The sequence below is a fragment of the Mustela putorius genome, unplaced genomic scaffold, assembly GCF_011764305.1.
Source record: "Mustela putorius furo isolate JIRA1106 unplaced genomic scaffold, ASM1176430v1.1 tig00003845_pilon_pilon_pilon, whole genome shotgun sequence".
Classification (NCBI taxonomy): domain Eukaryota; kingdom Metazoa; phylum Chordata; class Mammalia; order Carnivora; family Mustelidae; genus Mustela; species Mustela putorius.
Window position 1 is genome coordinate 55,982,538 of NW_025421998.1, and position 18,219 is coordinate 56,000,756.

Genomic DNA, 18,219 nt, shown 5'->3' on the forward strand with positions numbered 1-18,219 from the left:
CCCTCTCTCTTTGCCTCTCTCCCCTGCTTGTGCTCTCTCTTGCTCTTTCACTCGCAAATAAATAAATCTTAGAAGAAATAGATTTTTCTTTATATATTATTAAATGATCCTAAAATAGAAAAAAATTATTAATCCGGGGGAATAGGCTACCTTAGGAATCAAGTTTGCTTTTTAACATTGACATCCTGAGTTTAATTAACAGAAAAATGTTACTTTGTTGTTTCCTCACCATTTGAAGAGCTATAAATATTTAGAATTTTGCCATAGTGATTACATTACAAGAAATCACATTGTTTGCCTAGCATATAAGCCTAAGAAGTGAGTTGTAGTAAAGCCACCCCATTCTAATTTCTCTGTACTAAGAATGGAAAGGGACTTAAATATGTAGCAGTATAGTTGTTAGGTTTTGATTTTTGTTTTGCTTTGTTTTGAGTTTTCATTTGAAAATGAGATTATGGTTAAAATTCACTTGTAAATTAGGGGGGCCTGGGTAGTTTTATCAGTTTGTTAAGCATCTGACTCTCGATTTCACTCAGGTCATGATCTCTGGTTGTGGGATCAAGCCTTGCATGGAACACTGCCCTCAGCACTGCTTAAGTCTGCTTAAGATTCTCTCTCTCCTCTGCCCCTCCCCCTGTTCATATTCATGCTTGCTCTCCCTCTCTCTAAATAGATCAATAAAATCTTCTAAATTTTTTTGCTTGTAATCTAAAAACATTTGCCAAGAATTAAGATTCCCTCAACATGGAGTTAATATTTGTGCTTTATACATATTTTTTCAAGCAGCACATTCCCATATATGGTTTCACTATAGACCTTCACCAAAAAACTGTACTCTTTCAAAATTATATTCACAGATATTGAGCCAAGTCCTAGTATGCATTTATTTGGGAAGTTTAAAATTGCCTTAGACATTTTATCATACCACCTTTGCTGAATAATTCCTGAAACCTTGGATACTACACATTTTTTAATATGAAAAGGCATCATAGCATCTTGCAGGTCTTTGAGTTACTTTATAAATGCTCTCCACAGTTGTCTGGGATGATCACCCTAAAGACTGAGCCACAGAACAATAGGAGAAGAAAGGGAGTCCTATTGTGCCTAATGATCTCATTTATGAACTAGACCCTTATTATTGAGCTTGAATTTCAAGTTCATTCTGTTCTTATAAAAATTTTCTTGATGTGCTATACTTATTATACAGTCAAAATAGTGTCAACTCTTGATCTGGATTACTTCTTAATTGCATATGCCTAATGATTTCATCAGATATTCTGCATGTCTAAGTATTTGATCAGATATAAAGATCTAGCCAAAATCAGATTAAGGCTAGACTGTAGAATAACAGACACACATACAAATTACTTTCCTTCTTCCAAGCTAGTGTTAACAAATTGGAAGGGAGTATCTAACTGCATCTTTGCAACAGTATGAAAGAGAATTTCCATTTCTATGCTAGCCTAAGTTGCAAAGGAACTGTATATCTCGGAAGTACTCAGAACTCTGTCAGACAAAAACAATCTTCTAAATTTTGACTTGCTCTGTTTACTGTTATTCTCTCCAAAAAAAAAAAACTTTAGAGTAGAGGAAGTTAATAGACCATAGTAGCATCAAGTGTGGCTAGATCCACCACCAAGCTGCAGAACAGAATAGTTAACATTTCAGAATATCAGTAAGCAGGAGGCCAGAAGAAGGTGTGGTATTAGGGTGAGGAGAAGGATAGATAATTGGTGGGTAAAACTGTGCTTCAGAAGATTGATAATACCAACTAAAAATAGAATTTGCTCACTTGTTGTGTGCTCTATTAGGAAGTGTTCAAGTGTATATACCTTAAGGGGGATGCGGTGGCAACTGGAAAAGATACTCACTTACAATATACCTCACACTTAGTAGGACTCATCATAATTAAGAATTTAAATTTAGGACACTGTCTATGAAAATATATTTGCTGTATGTAAATGTAAATATATAAAACTGACTTTATAAAGCATATTTTTTAAGATATAAATTGTGTATTGGGGACTACCTCTTAAAATATTCCTATAGGTCAGGAGTCAGCAAACTTTTTAATTCAAGGGCCACAGAATAAATATTAGGCTTTGTGGGCCATCTGGTCTGTGGCACAACTACTACACTATGGTAACATGAATGAAACCAGGGATGATAAAACAAATGTGCCATTGCTGTGGTCTAATAGTACTTAGTTTTTCAAAGTAAGAAGTAATCTAGATTTGGCCATAGGTCATAATTTGCCAACCCCAAACTAAATGGAAAAATCTTAAGCTACCCTGTGCATTTTAGTCTCATTTTTAATACCCTGTGTTCTCTTTGTATAAATTCTCAACATTATTTTAGTTACTTCACGAAAACCAAGGGAAGATGAAAAAGATGGTCAGGCATATAAATTTGTGTCACGGTCTGAGATGGAAGCAGATATCAAAGCTGGAAAATATCTGGAACATGGGGAATATGAAGGAAATCTCTATGGAACCAAAATTGATTCTATTCTTGAAGTTGTCCAAACTGGACGAACTTGTATTTTGGATGTCAACCCACAAGTAAGCTGCACGAATTCCAAAGCTGTTTTTAAAATTTTAATCCTGTGTATTTTTGTTTGGTTTTATTTTCAGATTGTGAGGGTATCTCCTTCTATTACCTGTTTATGTGTCTGCAGCTAGTTAAATAAATCTCTGATCATTAATGAACCGGCAGAGGTTTGGATAGCAATACAACTTCATAGAAGTTTAGTATTTACTTACTTGCTCAAGTAACATATAAATGCATGTGTTAGGAAATTTCAACAAGATGCAACATAATAAAGTCTCACCCCTTCTCAACAGACACGCACACACACACACCATTCTCTTCTTCCCATTTCTTCTCTCTCGGTCACCCCTTCTCATCCCTCCACACTCAATCCAACTTAACTTCCCTACTCAGAGATAACTATTAATAGTTTGATATATATTTTTGTCATTTGAGTATGCCTTAAATACAGATATATACCTATATAGTTTTTATTAGATTTTTTATGTGTTTTCTATTTTTCTTTTTTACATAAATAGGAAAATTCTATATAGATTCTTTAGCTTTTTTCCCATTAAACAGGATCTCTTGAAGATCTTTTCATGTCAGTTTTGTAGAGCTTTTTAGTTCTTTGTAACTGCTACATAGTGTTTCACAGTACAAATGTAGATTAATTTATATAACCATTCTCAATAAACTTTGAGATTATTTCTGCTCTTTCAATATTAACAGAATTGTACAAATAACATAGAAAGCATTTACATCATTCTTGATAATTTTTGGATCATTAAGTTTAATACTTTCCTTTGTTCAAGAGGATTAAAGGGTAGTATGACTGAGGTCAGAACATGGTTAATGGATCACGGTTTTAGAAACATTCTGTATAGAACCAAAAGGATAGAAGGTGGCAAGTATTAATGGATCACGGTTTTAGAAACATTCTGTATAGAACCAAAAGGATAGAAGGTGGCAAGTATTAAATTACATCCTTCATCCTTAGTGAGAGGGCAGATAGATTTTGAATAGTTAGCATTTATTATAAATTAAAGGGTAACGTAATTTAAATTCATTTCCATATAAATTGGTTTGTAATTTTTCTTCTACACAGGCCCTGAAAGTGCTGAGGACATCCGAGTTCATGCCCTATGTTGTATTTATTGCTGCTCCAGAACTAGAGACATTACGTGCCATGCACAAGGCAGTGGTGGATGCTGGTATCACTACTAAGCTTTTGACGGTGAGCAGTTCTTTTCAAGCTAACAATATTATTTCACTCCTAAGATTTTTTCTTTTTTCTTTTGGGCATGTTTAATTCTAATCATATTTATGAAATAAATATACCATATGATACATGGCAGAATAAAAATCCATTCATGAGATGTAGCTAGGATTTGGAACACATGGCTTTTACTTAAAAATCATTGTTCACTTTATTTTAAAGCATGAGTTTAGGGATGCCTGGGTGGCTCAGTTGGTTAAGCATCTGCCTTTGGCTCAGGTCATATTCTTAGGGTCCTGAAATCAAGCACCATATCGGGGTCTCTGCTCAGCAGGGAGTGCTCTCCCTCTCCCGCTCTCTCTCTCTCTTGAATAAATAAATAAAAATCTTAAACACACACATACAAGTTTATGCCCCCTATACAAATGAAAGGGAGCAATATTAAAATATGCATATTAATCCACCTCTGATTTTACCAGTGAGGAAATTGGGCTCCAAGACCAATAACAGGTATATTCATCATAAGGTTTACTACTGGTAGATAGTTCTGACTTTTAGTTTCTGTTATATTTTCTCTTGTTCTGCCTTTCTCTTTTCATATTATTAGAAATTCAGAATACATACAAAAGAAGAAAAAAATGAGCTCCCATATCCCCATCACCTATGTGCAATACTGTGTGGCCATTTCTATTTCCCTTAGCCCTCTCTCACTTCCTCCCTAACATGAAGCAAATCTTTGATATGTCAACCATAAATACTTCACTATCTATCTCTAAAAGATAAAGACTTTTAAAACCTCATAGTGTTAATCCTCTTTCTTCTTTTTCAGTTTTCTCCGTGTCTCTACTTCACTTTTTGAATATCTGAAACATAGCTGTAATAGGTGCTCTCATGTCATCACATACTAATTCTGACATTTGTGTTCTGAATCAGTTTTGGCTTGAATGACTTCTCTCCACACTGGCCATATTTTCTGCTTCTCTTCCTAGTAATGTTTTTTTTGGATGCCAGACATTGTGAGCTTCGTTCTAGGATGTACTTGTTTAGAAACAGTTTGTTCCTTTCAGGTATTGCTTTTAAACATGTGTTAGGTAAGACCAGAACAATTCTTAATCTGGGGGCAATTATTCTCCACTCCTGAGGCAAGACCATTTGAGGACTCTTCCAAATGGCCTGTGCATCGAGGTTTTCTGTTCTTCCTGGTGAGAAGAGGTCCTGTTCCTGACTCCAGCTGAACACTTCTCACTTTTTTCTGGTGGTTCTTTCGTGGTCTCAGGTACATGTACACTGCCCTGATTGGTATACAGCTATATGCTGGAAGAGGGGACCATTTGCTAGTCTCTGAAGTTCTCTCTCCATGCTGCTTTCTGTTCAGGAATTCTGTCCCGTGAACTCTTGCCACCTTGGTCTCCCTGGGCTCTCAGCTCTGTCCCAACTCGGAATGTTGTATAGGCTCCTTCTGGGCTCTACCTTGTATATTGTGGCCTAGAAGGTCTTTCAAGACAATAAGCTGTGGTTAATAAGTAGGGCTCACTTCATTTGTCTCTGAGATAAATTGGCTTATGTTTTTGCCTCGTGCATAAAGTCTTGAAAGCTGTTGTTCCATACATTTTCTGTTTTCATTGTCAGGTAGGAGGGTTAGTCCGGTATCTGTTAGTACATCTTAGCTGGAAGCAGACATCCCTTTACTTGTTCTAATCTGTAAATTCTCCCCACCTCTCCTCTCTTGGAACCTTCTAATTTAGTTGTTCAAAAAAATGGGTTAGGGTACCTGGGTGGCTCAGTTGGTTAAGCATTCAATTCTTGATTTGGGCTCAGTTCATGATCTCGGGTTTGTGAGATCAAGCTTTTGCTGTAATCGAAATAAACAAAACAAAAAAGTTGGGTCAGTTATCCTATAGAGTGCTTCAAAGTCTAGATCTTGCCAATTTTGTCCCCATGGTGTCATTTCCCTCTATTCCCTATGAACTGATAGAAGCTTGAACAGGTATAGGTTTACTTATTTTCCCCCAAAATAATTAATAACTGATACATGTTGCCTTGTTACATTATGAGGCATATGAAAGGCTCTCTTTTCGTGAGACGATTAATGAGAGGGTTCAGATGTTGTGAGCCTGATCTGTAAAGTTCTCTAGTAGCTTTTTACCTAATGATTTTGGCAAGTTTTATTCATCTTTGCCTGGATCACATATTTCTTAGGGATTATAAAATGATAACAAAAAGTTTGTCATTCTTTCTGAATTTATAAACTAGAGTTCTAAGAAATAACTTTTCTTTATCAACTAGTTGATTACTCTGAAGTAGAGTTCATATAGGAAGGTCAGAGTATATGCTGATACTTCGATGGGTCAGTTTTCAGAATAATGGGTTTGTTCTGAGAGCCCCTAAAAGCAACAGGTGATCAAATAAGGTTCATTTTCTTTGTTTTTTAGTTTCATTATGAGCACCTGATGTGAGTTTTTGACGTGGTTACTCTATTATGGTTATTCTTATTGATGCTCAAATTGTCCCATTTTGACCAGTAGGAGCTTATGCAAGTTGGCCCTTGAGAACTTTTAGTCTCAGCTTCCTTACTATCTGGTATGACAGATGATCCAGGCTCCTCTTGGACATTTTCTGTTCTAGGCCGGGTATGAGCTGTTTCTTCAAGAAGCTCTGGTTCCTTTTAGAGTAAATGGTATTTTAGGACCATAATACTTAGGGGTGCTTGTTGTCACAAGATTGATCCTTGTTTCTAGCTCTCAGGTAGAGTTAGGATATGTTTTTCTTTTTTTTTTTTTTTTTTTTAAAGATTTTATTTATTTATTTGACAGAGATCACACGTAGGCAGAGAAGCAGGCAGAGGGAAAGGAGGAAGCAGGCTCCCTGCTGAGCAGAGACGCCCCCCCCCCCATGCGGGGCTCAATCCCAGGAGCCTGGGATCATGACCTGAGCGGAAGGCAGAGGCTTTAACCCACTGAGCCACCCAGGCGCCCCCAGGATATGTTTTTCTATTGTATTTCTGAAGGAAACCATTTCATGAATTCATACTGCTATTTCCCATTCAAATTCAAAATTACAGGGTTTTTAGTTAACCTCTATTACCTTATTTCCATTCTAAGTACTGAGTATCCCAGTTCTCAAAAACACTGGGAATGTGAGACTTAAAATATGATGTAATTGTTCATTTGCTTTATCCCACAGTACACACACAACAGTCTGAGAATAAATACACCAACACTACCAGGTGTGATTACCATGAACTAGTTTTTTGGTGGGTTGTTTTGTTTTGGTTTGGTTTTGGTTTTTTGTCCTTAAGGTTTATCTCACTATGTATATGCAGTCAAATTGCTGTGTTTTAAAGTCTCTTGGACTACTTCATCTCTGATGATTTAGTTACAACTCTTTTTGGTGTTTAAATTGGCTTATGTTTAGCTTGTGGGAATATTCAGCTTGTCTTCTGAGTGTTTTTTAACACAACCACACTAATCTTTGATGACTCTTTTCTTCCTAGCTAGATAAGCTGTTTCTGGTTTTCTTATACATTTCTTAGCCCAGACCTGGAGCCAGCCATCCAAAAAACATGGTTCCTTTTAGTGGAAAATGGTATTTAGAGGCAATGTAGGTGCTGAAGTTGTGTGCTCAACTTAGTTGCTCATTGTTTCCAGGCTTTTTGGTGGCCAGATATAGGAAATACATTTTTCTTTCTTAGGAAGCACACATCAGGGGCACCTGGGTGGCTCAGTGGTTTAAAGCTTCTGCCTTCGGCTCGGGTCATGATCCCAGGGTCCAGGGATCGAGCCCAACATTGGGCTCTCTGCTCAGCGGGGAGCTTGCTTCGTCCTCTCTCTCTGCCTGCCTCTCTGCCTACTTGTGATCTCTGTCAAATAAATAAATAAAATTTAAAAAAAAAAAAAAGAAAGAAAGTACACATCATTTGTTCAGTTTGATAATTCTAATTTAAACTTTCCATTATTTTACTAAACTTCTTTGACTCTATGTTTGTATTTTTTTTCTTATGCTGAAAATCTTGGTTCTTGATGACATTAAAATAATTTCTTACTTCACATATATAAACTAAGAACCCACTCTATATAACTTCTGAGTAACAGTATCAACACTGATATCAACAGTATGATTTTTGAAAACTCTTAAGTTTCAGGCTTTTAAAAAATTGTTCCTAAGATATATACCACTGGGTATTATTTTAAAGTCAGTGAAATAATTCCTTTCTGTGTGGTTAAACCATTAATTTGAAACACAGGTCTGTTTCATTTTTCTTTTGATTTTTAAGTATTGTTCTTTTTTTATTTGAATTTAATTTTGTATAATTCTATACATTTCATAGTTCTAAAGTAAATCTTAACAGGAAAATCTAGCTTTTCTCTGTCCGCTCCATTCCCACCTTCATAGGTCGTCATTTTCAAAAAAAAAATTTTTTTTTAAAGATTTACTTATTCAGACACAGATCACAAGTAGGCAGACAGGCAGACAGAGAGAGAGGAGGAAGCAGGCTCCCCACCGAGCAGAGAGCCCGATGCGGGACTCGATCCCAAGACCCTGAGATCATGACCCGAGCTGAAGGCAGCGGCTTAACCCACTGAGCCACCCAGGTGCCCCTCTTTCTACATTTTGATTTATTCAACCATTCATTTACTCACCACTTTTCACATTCAGCCCATCAGCCAATCTTGATGACTTTATCACCAAAATATATTTCTGGTCTGCCGTCATATCCATCTCCTATTTCTCCATCACAAGCCAGCGATGTGTTTCTGTTGCATGTGAGTTCTCCACAACCTAGTTTGTACTTATCTCAAGGTATCACCACTGGCCTCAGTCCCTCTATCCCTCTGGTCTTTCAGTATCTTAAAACCTATCAGGGTCATTTCCCTCCCAGATTTTGCATTGCTGTTTTCTCTGCCTGGAATATTCTTTCCCACACTATAGTTCTCGGTTTAAATGTCATTTACTCAGTATCTTTGTAATCACTCTATCTAAAATAGAATTCTCAAAATTCTTTGTTCTGATTGGTTTCTTTTATAGTACACACTACATCTTGGAAGTTTTTTTGTTTATTTGCCCTTCGTCTGTCTCCTCCTCTGGAGGGTAGGAACCCACTCTGTCTGTCTTATTCATTGTTATATCCACAGATGATGAAACATAGTAGACAATTTAATAGCAATCAATAAATATTTGATGAATATGTAGAAGTAGTGTGAAATTTCAAAACAGTTGCAATTTAATGAAAAGCTTTACTTGCTCACGCAGAACCTATTACTTGTTTCCTTACAAAATGACTAGAAATATACAAAATATAAACAGTGCCAGTTAAAGAAAGAAAGAAATATGTGTGTATGTGTTGGTGGGGATAGGGAGCATGTAGTTAGTCTTCAAAATACATTTCTAATATTCTCTTTCCTGGAGATAGGCAGCAAATTTGGCTTTGAGCTTAATAGGCACTGCAAAATGGTTTCCATGATCTCAGAGCCCATAAGATAAAAGTCTTTTGAGCTCTTTCCGCAGTCTTTCTGTGTCGTCCTAATGGTGCACGTGAATGTCTTGGCAGATGCTCTCAAGAGCATTAACTTAACTCCTGAAAGGAGAGGCAAACGCTAGGTTCTTATTAGGCTAAGCTCCAAAGTCATTAACCAGTTTCTAACAGTGATGATGAAGCGTGGTTACATTGGCATATTTGAAATCATTGATGATCACAGAGCTGGGAAAATTGCTGTGAACCTCACAAGCAGGTTAAACAAATGTGTTTGAATCGGTGTTTGAGCAGATTAGATGTACAACTCAAAGATTACAAAAATAGCAGAATAATCTGCTCCTTTCCCCCCAGTTTGGTTTCATTGTCCTGACCGCCTCAGCTGGCATCCTGGACCATGAAGAAGGAAGACAAAAACACACAGAAGGGAAAATCCTGGGATTCTTTTTCTAGGGGTGTATCACATATATGCTAAGTTTAAAAAAAAATCATTTGAAAAGGATGATATAGTTGGGATGGAAACCTGCAATAATTCTTTTATTATCTTAAATTTCACCCTGAGATCATTGTCAGCAGTTATTTAATTAGGAATCTTATCCTAAGATCAATGAAACAGAAGATACAGAATACTTACAAAGCAAACATTGCACTGCTGGAAGGACTGGGATATGAACAGGTGGTAATGTCTGTTTTAACACTGTAGAGATTAGATTTTGAGCATTAATATCAGAATCACCATAAAAGTCCCAGTGTGCTTATTTCTTATGTTCACTTTGAATCGGTATTTGAGCAAGTATATACACATTATGATAGAAACATTTCCTTTTAACACTCTTTGACAGGACTCTGACTTAAAGAAAACAGTGGACGAAAGTGCACGGATTCAAAGAGCATACAACCACTATTTTGATTTGATCATCGTAAACGACAATCTAGACAAAGCCTTTGAGAAACTACAAACTGCCATAGAGAAGCTGAGAATGGAGCCACAGTGGGTCCCAATCAGCTGGGTTTACTGATGATTCAATAATGGAAATAAAACTTTTTAAAAACGACTGCAACAAATAAGCCTTCTACCGAGAAAATACATGCACAGATAGAAGATATCTGCCAAGTTCAGGCATTTTTATTGTGTAGATTGTAATACCAGTACACTATTTGAATTTTTATATAAAATGTGGTTGGGAAGGTGTACTAATATATAATTTATCTTAATTTTTCTAACTTTTTATGGGTAATCTTTCTATTCATACCACATAAAGAAATGCGTTGAAGCATTTTATATGTTTTGATTTAGTACCCTTGCCTTTTCATCAAAGGAATTTTCAAATCCTTCATTCTCGCATTGGTCTCCCATTTTCACTGTGATAATGAATACTTGAAATAGTTTTGTAAAGCTGTCCTTTATTTAGTTCAGTATTTAACTAGTGAAAGGTCAGTTACTCTTTATTAGGAGAAAATAGTAATTATTGGCCTTCTTTCCTAATAAAAGTTGAAGCAGAACTATAATGTCTATACCTTCCAAGTCTGACATTAGAAGTCTGCTCAACAATACATGGTTTCATTATTTCAAAGATATATGGCTATCCATTCTAATTTAAGCAGGTATATTGTTTTTTTTTTCCCCCTTCATTTCCATCTTGAGGGAAAAAGTGAAGAGCAATACTTTGCACTCTCATTTGTTGCCATTACAGGCTGATGCTAAGTGAATGTGTACACAGCAAGCAAGGCCTTGTAGGCTAAGAGAGTGCCTTATCCTGTAACACATAACGCAGCAAAATGATGCATAAAGTTGATTTATTTTCACATGTAGAAAATATCGACATTGACTGACGAAAATGAACCTACTGTAGCTTCAACAGTGTTTTATTAGGATATGGTCAGCAAATGTATCATGCCTTTGCAAATTTCTGTGATACTTCAAGTTTGCAAGTGGGGGATTTTGTGAAGAATCAGTGTGCTTTTTGAAGTGTGATGTGATTGTTAGAATATTTGTTAAATCTGTCGTGTTGAGAACCAGATCCATTGAACAACTTATGAGATCTGGAAATAACTGTCAGCTGTCTTATCTATATATAACATATACATTATATAATATGTACATTGTATGTATTATATAATATAAAATAAGGTTTTATACAGTTTTTTACATTTCTGTTAGGAAATGCACTTTTTTGTTTAGGAAATGCACTTTTTTGTTTAGTAATTAAGAAAACAGTTCTCTTTTAGATGCATTAACATTCAGATTTTTAAAATTCATCTCAGTTAATAGGATTCTTTAGGATTCTTGGATGGTATAAATTCTTCCTCAAACATATTGAGATGTAGCTCATCATTAAACTAAGTTAGCTGTGTTTTATATTGCTGCCAGCTTTTCACAAGGACAGTATTCACACCTACAGGGTTAGGTGCTTGTGGTCATCTTTGTCCATGGTAGGCATCTGGCTCCTGGCTATTGAATTTGTTTTCTCCTCAACAAAGCCGTGACAGAACACCAGCCAGGAGGGCTTAGAAGGGGGAGAAAGTACATGGCAATAAGCAGTTATGCACACATTGCTTTAAATCATCTTCACAATGAAACAGAACAGCCAAGTTGCTGTATTGTTAAGATTGGAAATGTATAGGTATTTTTTTTATTCTAGTGTTACATATCCAGAACACAGATCATGTTCTTAGTCCTGGGATAGGGAATTAGTGGTAAAATGGATCACACCCTTTTAATAACTTTGGTAACTTTTAAACCACATATATTTACTTCAAATTCTCAGCTTCTCAAAGCAACCTGAATCAAAGCACAGTGTTGAGGTAATGTCTTATGATTTAGTGTTTCAACACTGAAAATTTTAAGAGAAATTTTGTTTCCAAGTTCTCAGGAAATGTTTTGTCTTCTGTGCTGTGCCTTCATGCTGTTGCACAGAGCCTCTTTGAGCAGCTTTGGTATCATTGTAGCAGCACAAGAAGTTTACCCACAAAATATTTCAACTATCGTGACATGATGGAGATGATTTTTACATCATATATATTTTTAGCTTTATCATATGATTTAAAATGCATATTATTTAGAAAATAGTCTATACTTAAAAGGATTATTTCTGTTATGAATGGTATTCATGACTAGTTAATATACTCTAGACCCCCATAATACAAAATAATGCTGTTTAGTTTATTTCAGTCTAGATGCCAGAGCTGAAGAGAATAAATTCAGAAAAGTTCATTGTATCTCAACAGAATCATTGAACTTGAAACTGAAGTTCCATCTGAGTCTGCAGGACCCAGTAGAGCTCTACTGGGGCAAGGAGTCCCAGAGGCTCCAGGATTCTTTCAAGGCAGTGAGAGAGTACAGTTGTAATCAATGAAGTATGAACTTCTCTTGTGGGAAATATCTAAAATAATTAGATTTACTGAAGAGAAAACAGTTTAAAGTGACGCTAAGCAATTGGTAATAGTTAAAATATGCATGCACATGCAAATGCCTTTGGGAAGAAACCTGTGCCAATACATTAATGTACCTGAGGATTCTTTGTGGACTGAAGAGTGTCCACATTCAGCATCCAGGGCATGACTATTTATATACGACTAATTATTATATATATGTATTTTTTATTTTCAAATGTACAAATACCCGTAGAGGTGATGTTCCTGGATAAGTCATGTAACCTTATAACTAGTGGAATATATGTGATGCACTACAACTAGTTTTACTTTTATTCCAGCCACGTCTTGATTATGCAGTCTTAATTTCTGTTTGATATTTGGATATTATCAAATATCTAATACATCAGGACTTTTACTTTTCCCAATTCTTAACTATACAATTGCTGAACATAGCTTTCTAAAATAGAAATCCTATTATAAACACAGTATGACTACAGCAATAGTAGCCTGAACCCTAGATTCTAGAATCTAGCAAATTTACTTATAATAGCTTATGAGGACAAGTTTTCTTGAAAAGAGCAAATTGGTTATTAATATAAACTTAGGAAAGAATGCAAATTAGCAATAAAATACAATAGTGTAGCATTATAGATTATGGCCAGATACTAACTGCTTTGGCCATACATCCCAATGACAATAAAAGATGATATTTGCTTTAAAAATTCATTAGATTGGTATTTATTGCTGGGCAGAACAATAAGTGTCATAATCTGGTGATTGGAGTTGATTTTCAAGATAGATAGCCATGGAGTTAGGTACGATTATTTTGAACTGATAAATGTTAACTGTAAAAGATTTGAAAATTGGTCAAAATAGTGGTCTACTTAATATTGTACTTTTATGACTTCTGAAACAACACTCCATTTTCCAGAAATCACAGGCTAGGGAGCCAATAATTTTGTAGTAATGAATCTTTATACTAAATATGGAAAAAGAAATCCTGAACTTTTATGTACATATATAGATCATTTTTTTAAATGCCTGAGTCACCATATATATATATATTATATATACAGCCATATGAATAATAAAACTAAATAGGTTCACCCATGTAATTATAGCTAGTCTTCTTAAATGTTTACTCCCAAATTCTTAGACAGTCTGAAACTTTTTTCACGTTGTTTTATAAGGCTCCAGTTTTGAGGCAGATACTAATCTTTCTGAAAAATACAAAATTTAGCTCAGAAAATTATAACAATTTCTTTAAGCAAAAAGGACAGAGTTCTAGATGGCAATGTCGTGGGAAATACTTAATTAAACTTTCAAGTGAATTTGTGATATGGTTCAGGCTTAGAGATTCTGGTAACTGTCCTCCTGTTGTTCCAGTGGATTTGCTGTGACAATTCATGTAATAACATCTGTAATGTATTTTAAGTTCTTGAGCAAGATTCAGTATTTTAAATAATGGGATTATTGTATATAGTGCAAGTGAATATTCACAGACTTCTAAGAACAGTCAACTAATAATCAGCAGCATCATTTTTTGAGTATACACTGTATATCTGAAGAAGATAACAATTCTGTAATTCCTTAAGGTAAGATTATTTTTAAATTACATTTTTGTTAGCTTCAAATTTTATTCATTTTCTAAATATGTCCCTTAATTCATTATGTTGTGTTCCTGGAATAATTTAGTGCACAGAATCAAAAATGAATTTTAATACCCTAAAAAGTGAAGGAATGCTATCTCATTTCTAAGGTAAGAATTTTGAAGCCTGGTTGGTACCACTTCTGCAGTACATTGCACTACTTTTTTTTTTTTTTAAAGATTTTATTTATCCATTGGACAGACAGTAGTAGTAGACACAAGTAGGCAGAGAGGCATGCAGAGAGAGAAGAAGGGAAGCAGGCTCCTCGCCGAGCAGAGAGCAGAGAGCCCGACGTGGGGCTCCATCCCAGGACCCTGGGATCACGACCTGAGCCAAAGGCAGAGACTTTAACCCACTGAGCCACCCAGGCGCCCCTGCACTACTTTCTTTAAAACAATCTCTTTTATTAAAAATAGAGATGGCGTGCTTCTACTAGCTGAGATCCTAATTCTGACTGTGCGACCTTTGATAAAATTTATATTTTCCTTTACTTTTAATATTCCATCAGTTAAATGAGGCTAGCTTAATATTTGTCTTCACCTTAAATTACAAGAAGTAATTTGTAACTTTGATGTGATAAATGCTAGGCTAGAAAATCCTTATTAGGCTACTTAATCTATTTATTACATGTATTCACTTATATTGATGTTTTTTATCTTTTAGTTTATTTAAAATGTATCTCTTTCAGAGGTAGCATAATGAATGGTACATACAATTCCAGAATCCTACCTCCAGTTTTAAAACAGCTCCAAGGAGGGTCTGTTCTGCTCTCTTGTGGCCTTGGTCAGGAGGTCCTTTTGAGTTTAGAATTCCACTCTCAGTCCAAACCTTTAACAAATTCTTGTTACTCACAAATCAAATAAAATATAAGCAATTCAGTATTCTGACATCCAAGACATTCTGATCTTTGGCCTTTAAAGTTGCCCTACCTTAATTCTTATGCCTGAAATTTATCATTGCAGCCTTATTGTTTAACCCATAGTATTAAGTTTAAAAGGCATCTGTTTCTTTGTAGGGAGAATTATTGTTACCTCCAATTAGTGGACCTTGAATTAAACATGAAGACATCTTAGTTGCTTTCTCTTTCTAATGGCTTCATGGCTATTGGCTGATAATGCAGTGCTATGATAAATCTGACTTGCTTCCACACACCAAAGTTAACCAGAAGTGACAGTTCATTCCCTTTTTTTCCCCCCTACCAGTTTTTACTAATTACTAGCACAAACCAAATGAACACGTCTACAATGAGCATAAATGCCACTTCGTATTTGGGAAAGTAAATGAATTAGTGCTTGTAAACCTGCCTGAGTCCCACGGAATAGTACTGTTGTTGCCACAAAGCAGAAGCCAAAAGGTCTTATTTTAAAAGTTGGAACTAGATGTCTTTGTTGCACTTCAGCAACAGCAGGGGGTAGAAACATACAAATATGACAGGCCATACCTGAAATTAGTTTTTCCTCATATCAGTCAAGGTGGCCAAGCAGCTTAGAGGAAGTGGAAAAAAAGCAGAGCATTCAAAACTCCTCAGCTATAAATTACCACCTTTTAAGCAGAAGTCATCACCAGTTAAAATATGTGATCTTCATCTTATTCTGAAAAAAGAGAGGCAATAGTATAGCAACACTGCTTTGAAGACAAAGCTTGTTCTGGTAAATATGGTCCAAATGAGGAATGCCTTCACCTTTTCAGGTAGAACCAGATTTGAGGAATTGCTCGTCTCCACTATAATTTAAGTGTAAGATCAATATTCCTTTTGGCTATGTGTTCTTTTAAAAGAACTGCCGAGTCCTCTTTCTTTGGTAACATTGATTTTTAAAGAAGTGGGATCTTGGGTTTTGCTGGGGAAGAATGAACACTTAGGGTTCAGCAGCAAGTATAGTTTTCTGCATGTTGAGTTATTTTAGAGCCCATGGTGAGGATTTGATGTGAAAACCTTGCTTTGGGGATTTTTTTTTTCCATTTCAGTTTGGTATATCTTTATTTTGAAACAAATGCATGCTCTTTTTAACCTCTAATCTTTGAAATAATTGTAGAACTTTTCTTTTTTAATGGAGGGCAAAATGCTTGTTAGCAATCTAAAAATAAAAGCTGAACAAGCTGCTAAAGTTAACTTCCTGATGAAAAAGTTTAAAAATAAAATTTGCTATTGCTTTCCAAGTAATTGTATTACTAGTTCCTGTATAAAAGAAACATTACTGCTGCCCTTGTATAAATAAAATTTTCTTGCAGTACAATTATTGATTTTTCAGAAACTGTCCCTATAAATTTCTCTTTTCACATATTTCCTATGTTGTCCAAAACAAAAATTATTGAAATGTTCAACATGTGAGATTGTATATTCCAAGTAAAATATTTTTGTACATATAAAAATAAATATTTAATATTGCAAAAATATAGTGTTTCATTTATAGGTAGAACTGAGGTTTAGAGATGATAAATACAGAGGATATCAGATTAGCTTTTGTAATTTCTTTTTAAATTTAGTAATCTTTGCAAAAAGCGTGTAATAACATATAGTTTTTCCCACCAAAATAAATATATAAATTTTTCACCTGCTTCTCTTCTTTAACAAGGAAGCCCTAACTGTTGTTTCCTCTATCCCAGCCCAAGCCATTTGGTGGCTTTCAAAGGTGACATGCTCAAGGAAAAAATGGCAGAGACAGGGAAGATTAAAATACAGGATCAAGAAAAGGTGTCTATGCTTAGATGACATGAGATGCTAGGACAAGTTAGCCAAGCAGGAAAAGCCCTGGTGGGAGATACAGCACCCGCTGTGGCACAGCTCAGTCCTGAGGCCTGCAGTAGAAAAGGGAGGCCACCCACCAAGCTGGCCAAGAGATGGAGGCATGACTGTGGGTGAGTGCGGGAAGCCGATGTCCAGAAAAGGTATTCTTGCAACTCTTTCTCAAGCTAAGTTTCTGGGATTCCATGCCCAGTACTTCAGAAATTGCTAGTCTAGTGTACTTCTCATGTCTCCCAAAGAATCAGTTTTAGATTATTCGCTTTCATCTTGTACTGTCCATTTTCTCTCACTACAGTAAAAAACTGCCACAAACTTTGTAGCTTTTTTTTAAATTTAAGGATTTTATTTATTTGTGAGAGAGAGAGAGAGAGAAAAAAGCACAAGCAGGGGAGGCAGCAGGCAGAGAGAGAAGCAGGCTCACCACTGAGCAGGGAGCTGAATACAGACATTCAATCCCAGGACCCTGGGATCATGACCTGAGGCAAAGGCAGATGCTTAACCAACTGAGCCACCCAGGTGTCCCAACTTTACAGCTTTAAATACAAACTCAGATCTGCAGGTTGAAAATGCAACGCAGGTCCCACCTAACTGAAATTGAGACCTTTCCCAGGGCCTGCTCTGGCTCTCAATGCTGGAGAGAGAACCTTCTTTCAGGCTCTTGCACGTTGGCGGCAGATTGCAGTTCCATGCTACTGTAGAACTGAGGTCCCCCCTTTCTTACTGACTGTCACATGTCTCTTGTTCTTGAAATGACCTCTCTCTGTCTCAGAGTCAGCAACAGCACTAAATCTTTCCTGTGCCTCATCTTTCCTACATTTTCTTTGGCCAGGTCTCTGACTCTTCTGCCCTCTAAGGACCCACCCAGATAATCCAGGATAATCTCTGTCTCAGGATCTGTCACCTGTAGAACATCTGTAAAGTCCCTTCTTGGTACATAAGGTAACATGTTCACATGTTCACAATTCCAGGTTCTAGGAATTATTAGATCATGGACACCTGAGGGACCCTAACAGAAGTGCTTCTTGCCTCTTCCTGCATCCACTTGGCAAAAGACGAGTGGTCATGGAAACATTTGAGTGAAGGTGGCTTTCCACTTCTGTTGTTCTGGAAAATACTCTGTTTTCTAGGTATCTGGTCTACCAGAATTTGCTTACAAATGTAAATGTACATTTACAATTAATTGTATGTGGTGATAAGGATACTAGTTCATTGTATGTAGTGATGAAGATACTAG

At 36.0% G+C, this 18,219-nt stretch overlaps 1 protein-coding gene and 1 pseudogene across 4 annotated transcripts in view; both read left to right on the forward strand.

The window, feature by feature from the left end:
• PALS2 (protein associated with LIN7 2, MAGUK p55 family member) overlaps positions 1-10,721 on the forward strand; it is a 108,412-nt gene extending 97,691 nt beyond the window's left edge. For all 4 annotated transcript variants that reach the window (XM_045062790.1, XM_045062789.1, XM_004743316.3 and 1 more), the window contains 3 exons: positions 2,359-2,561; positions 3,638-3,766; positions 10,061-10,721. In XM_045062790.1, the coding sequence (XP_044918725.1) occupies positions 2,359-2,561; positions 3,638-3,766; positions 10,061-10,237 (509 nt within the window). In that variant the 3' untranslated portion in view covers positions 10,238-10,721. The remainder of the gene's footprint in view (positions 1-2,358; positions 2,562-3,637; positions 3,767-10,060) is intronic.
• LOC123387018 lies at positions 9,163-9,683 on the forward strand (annotated as a pseudogene).
• Positions 10,722-18,219: the final 7,498 nt, after the last annotated feature.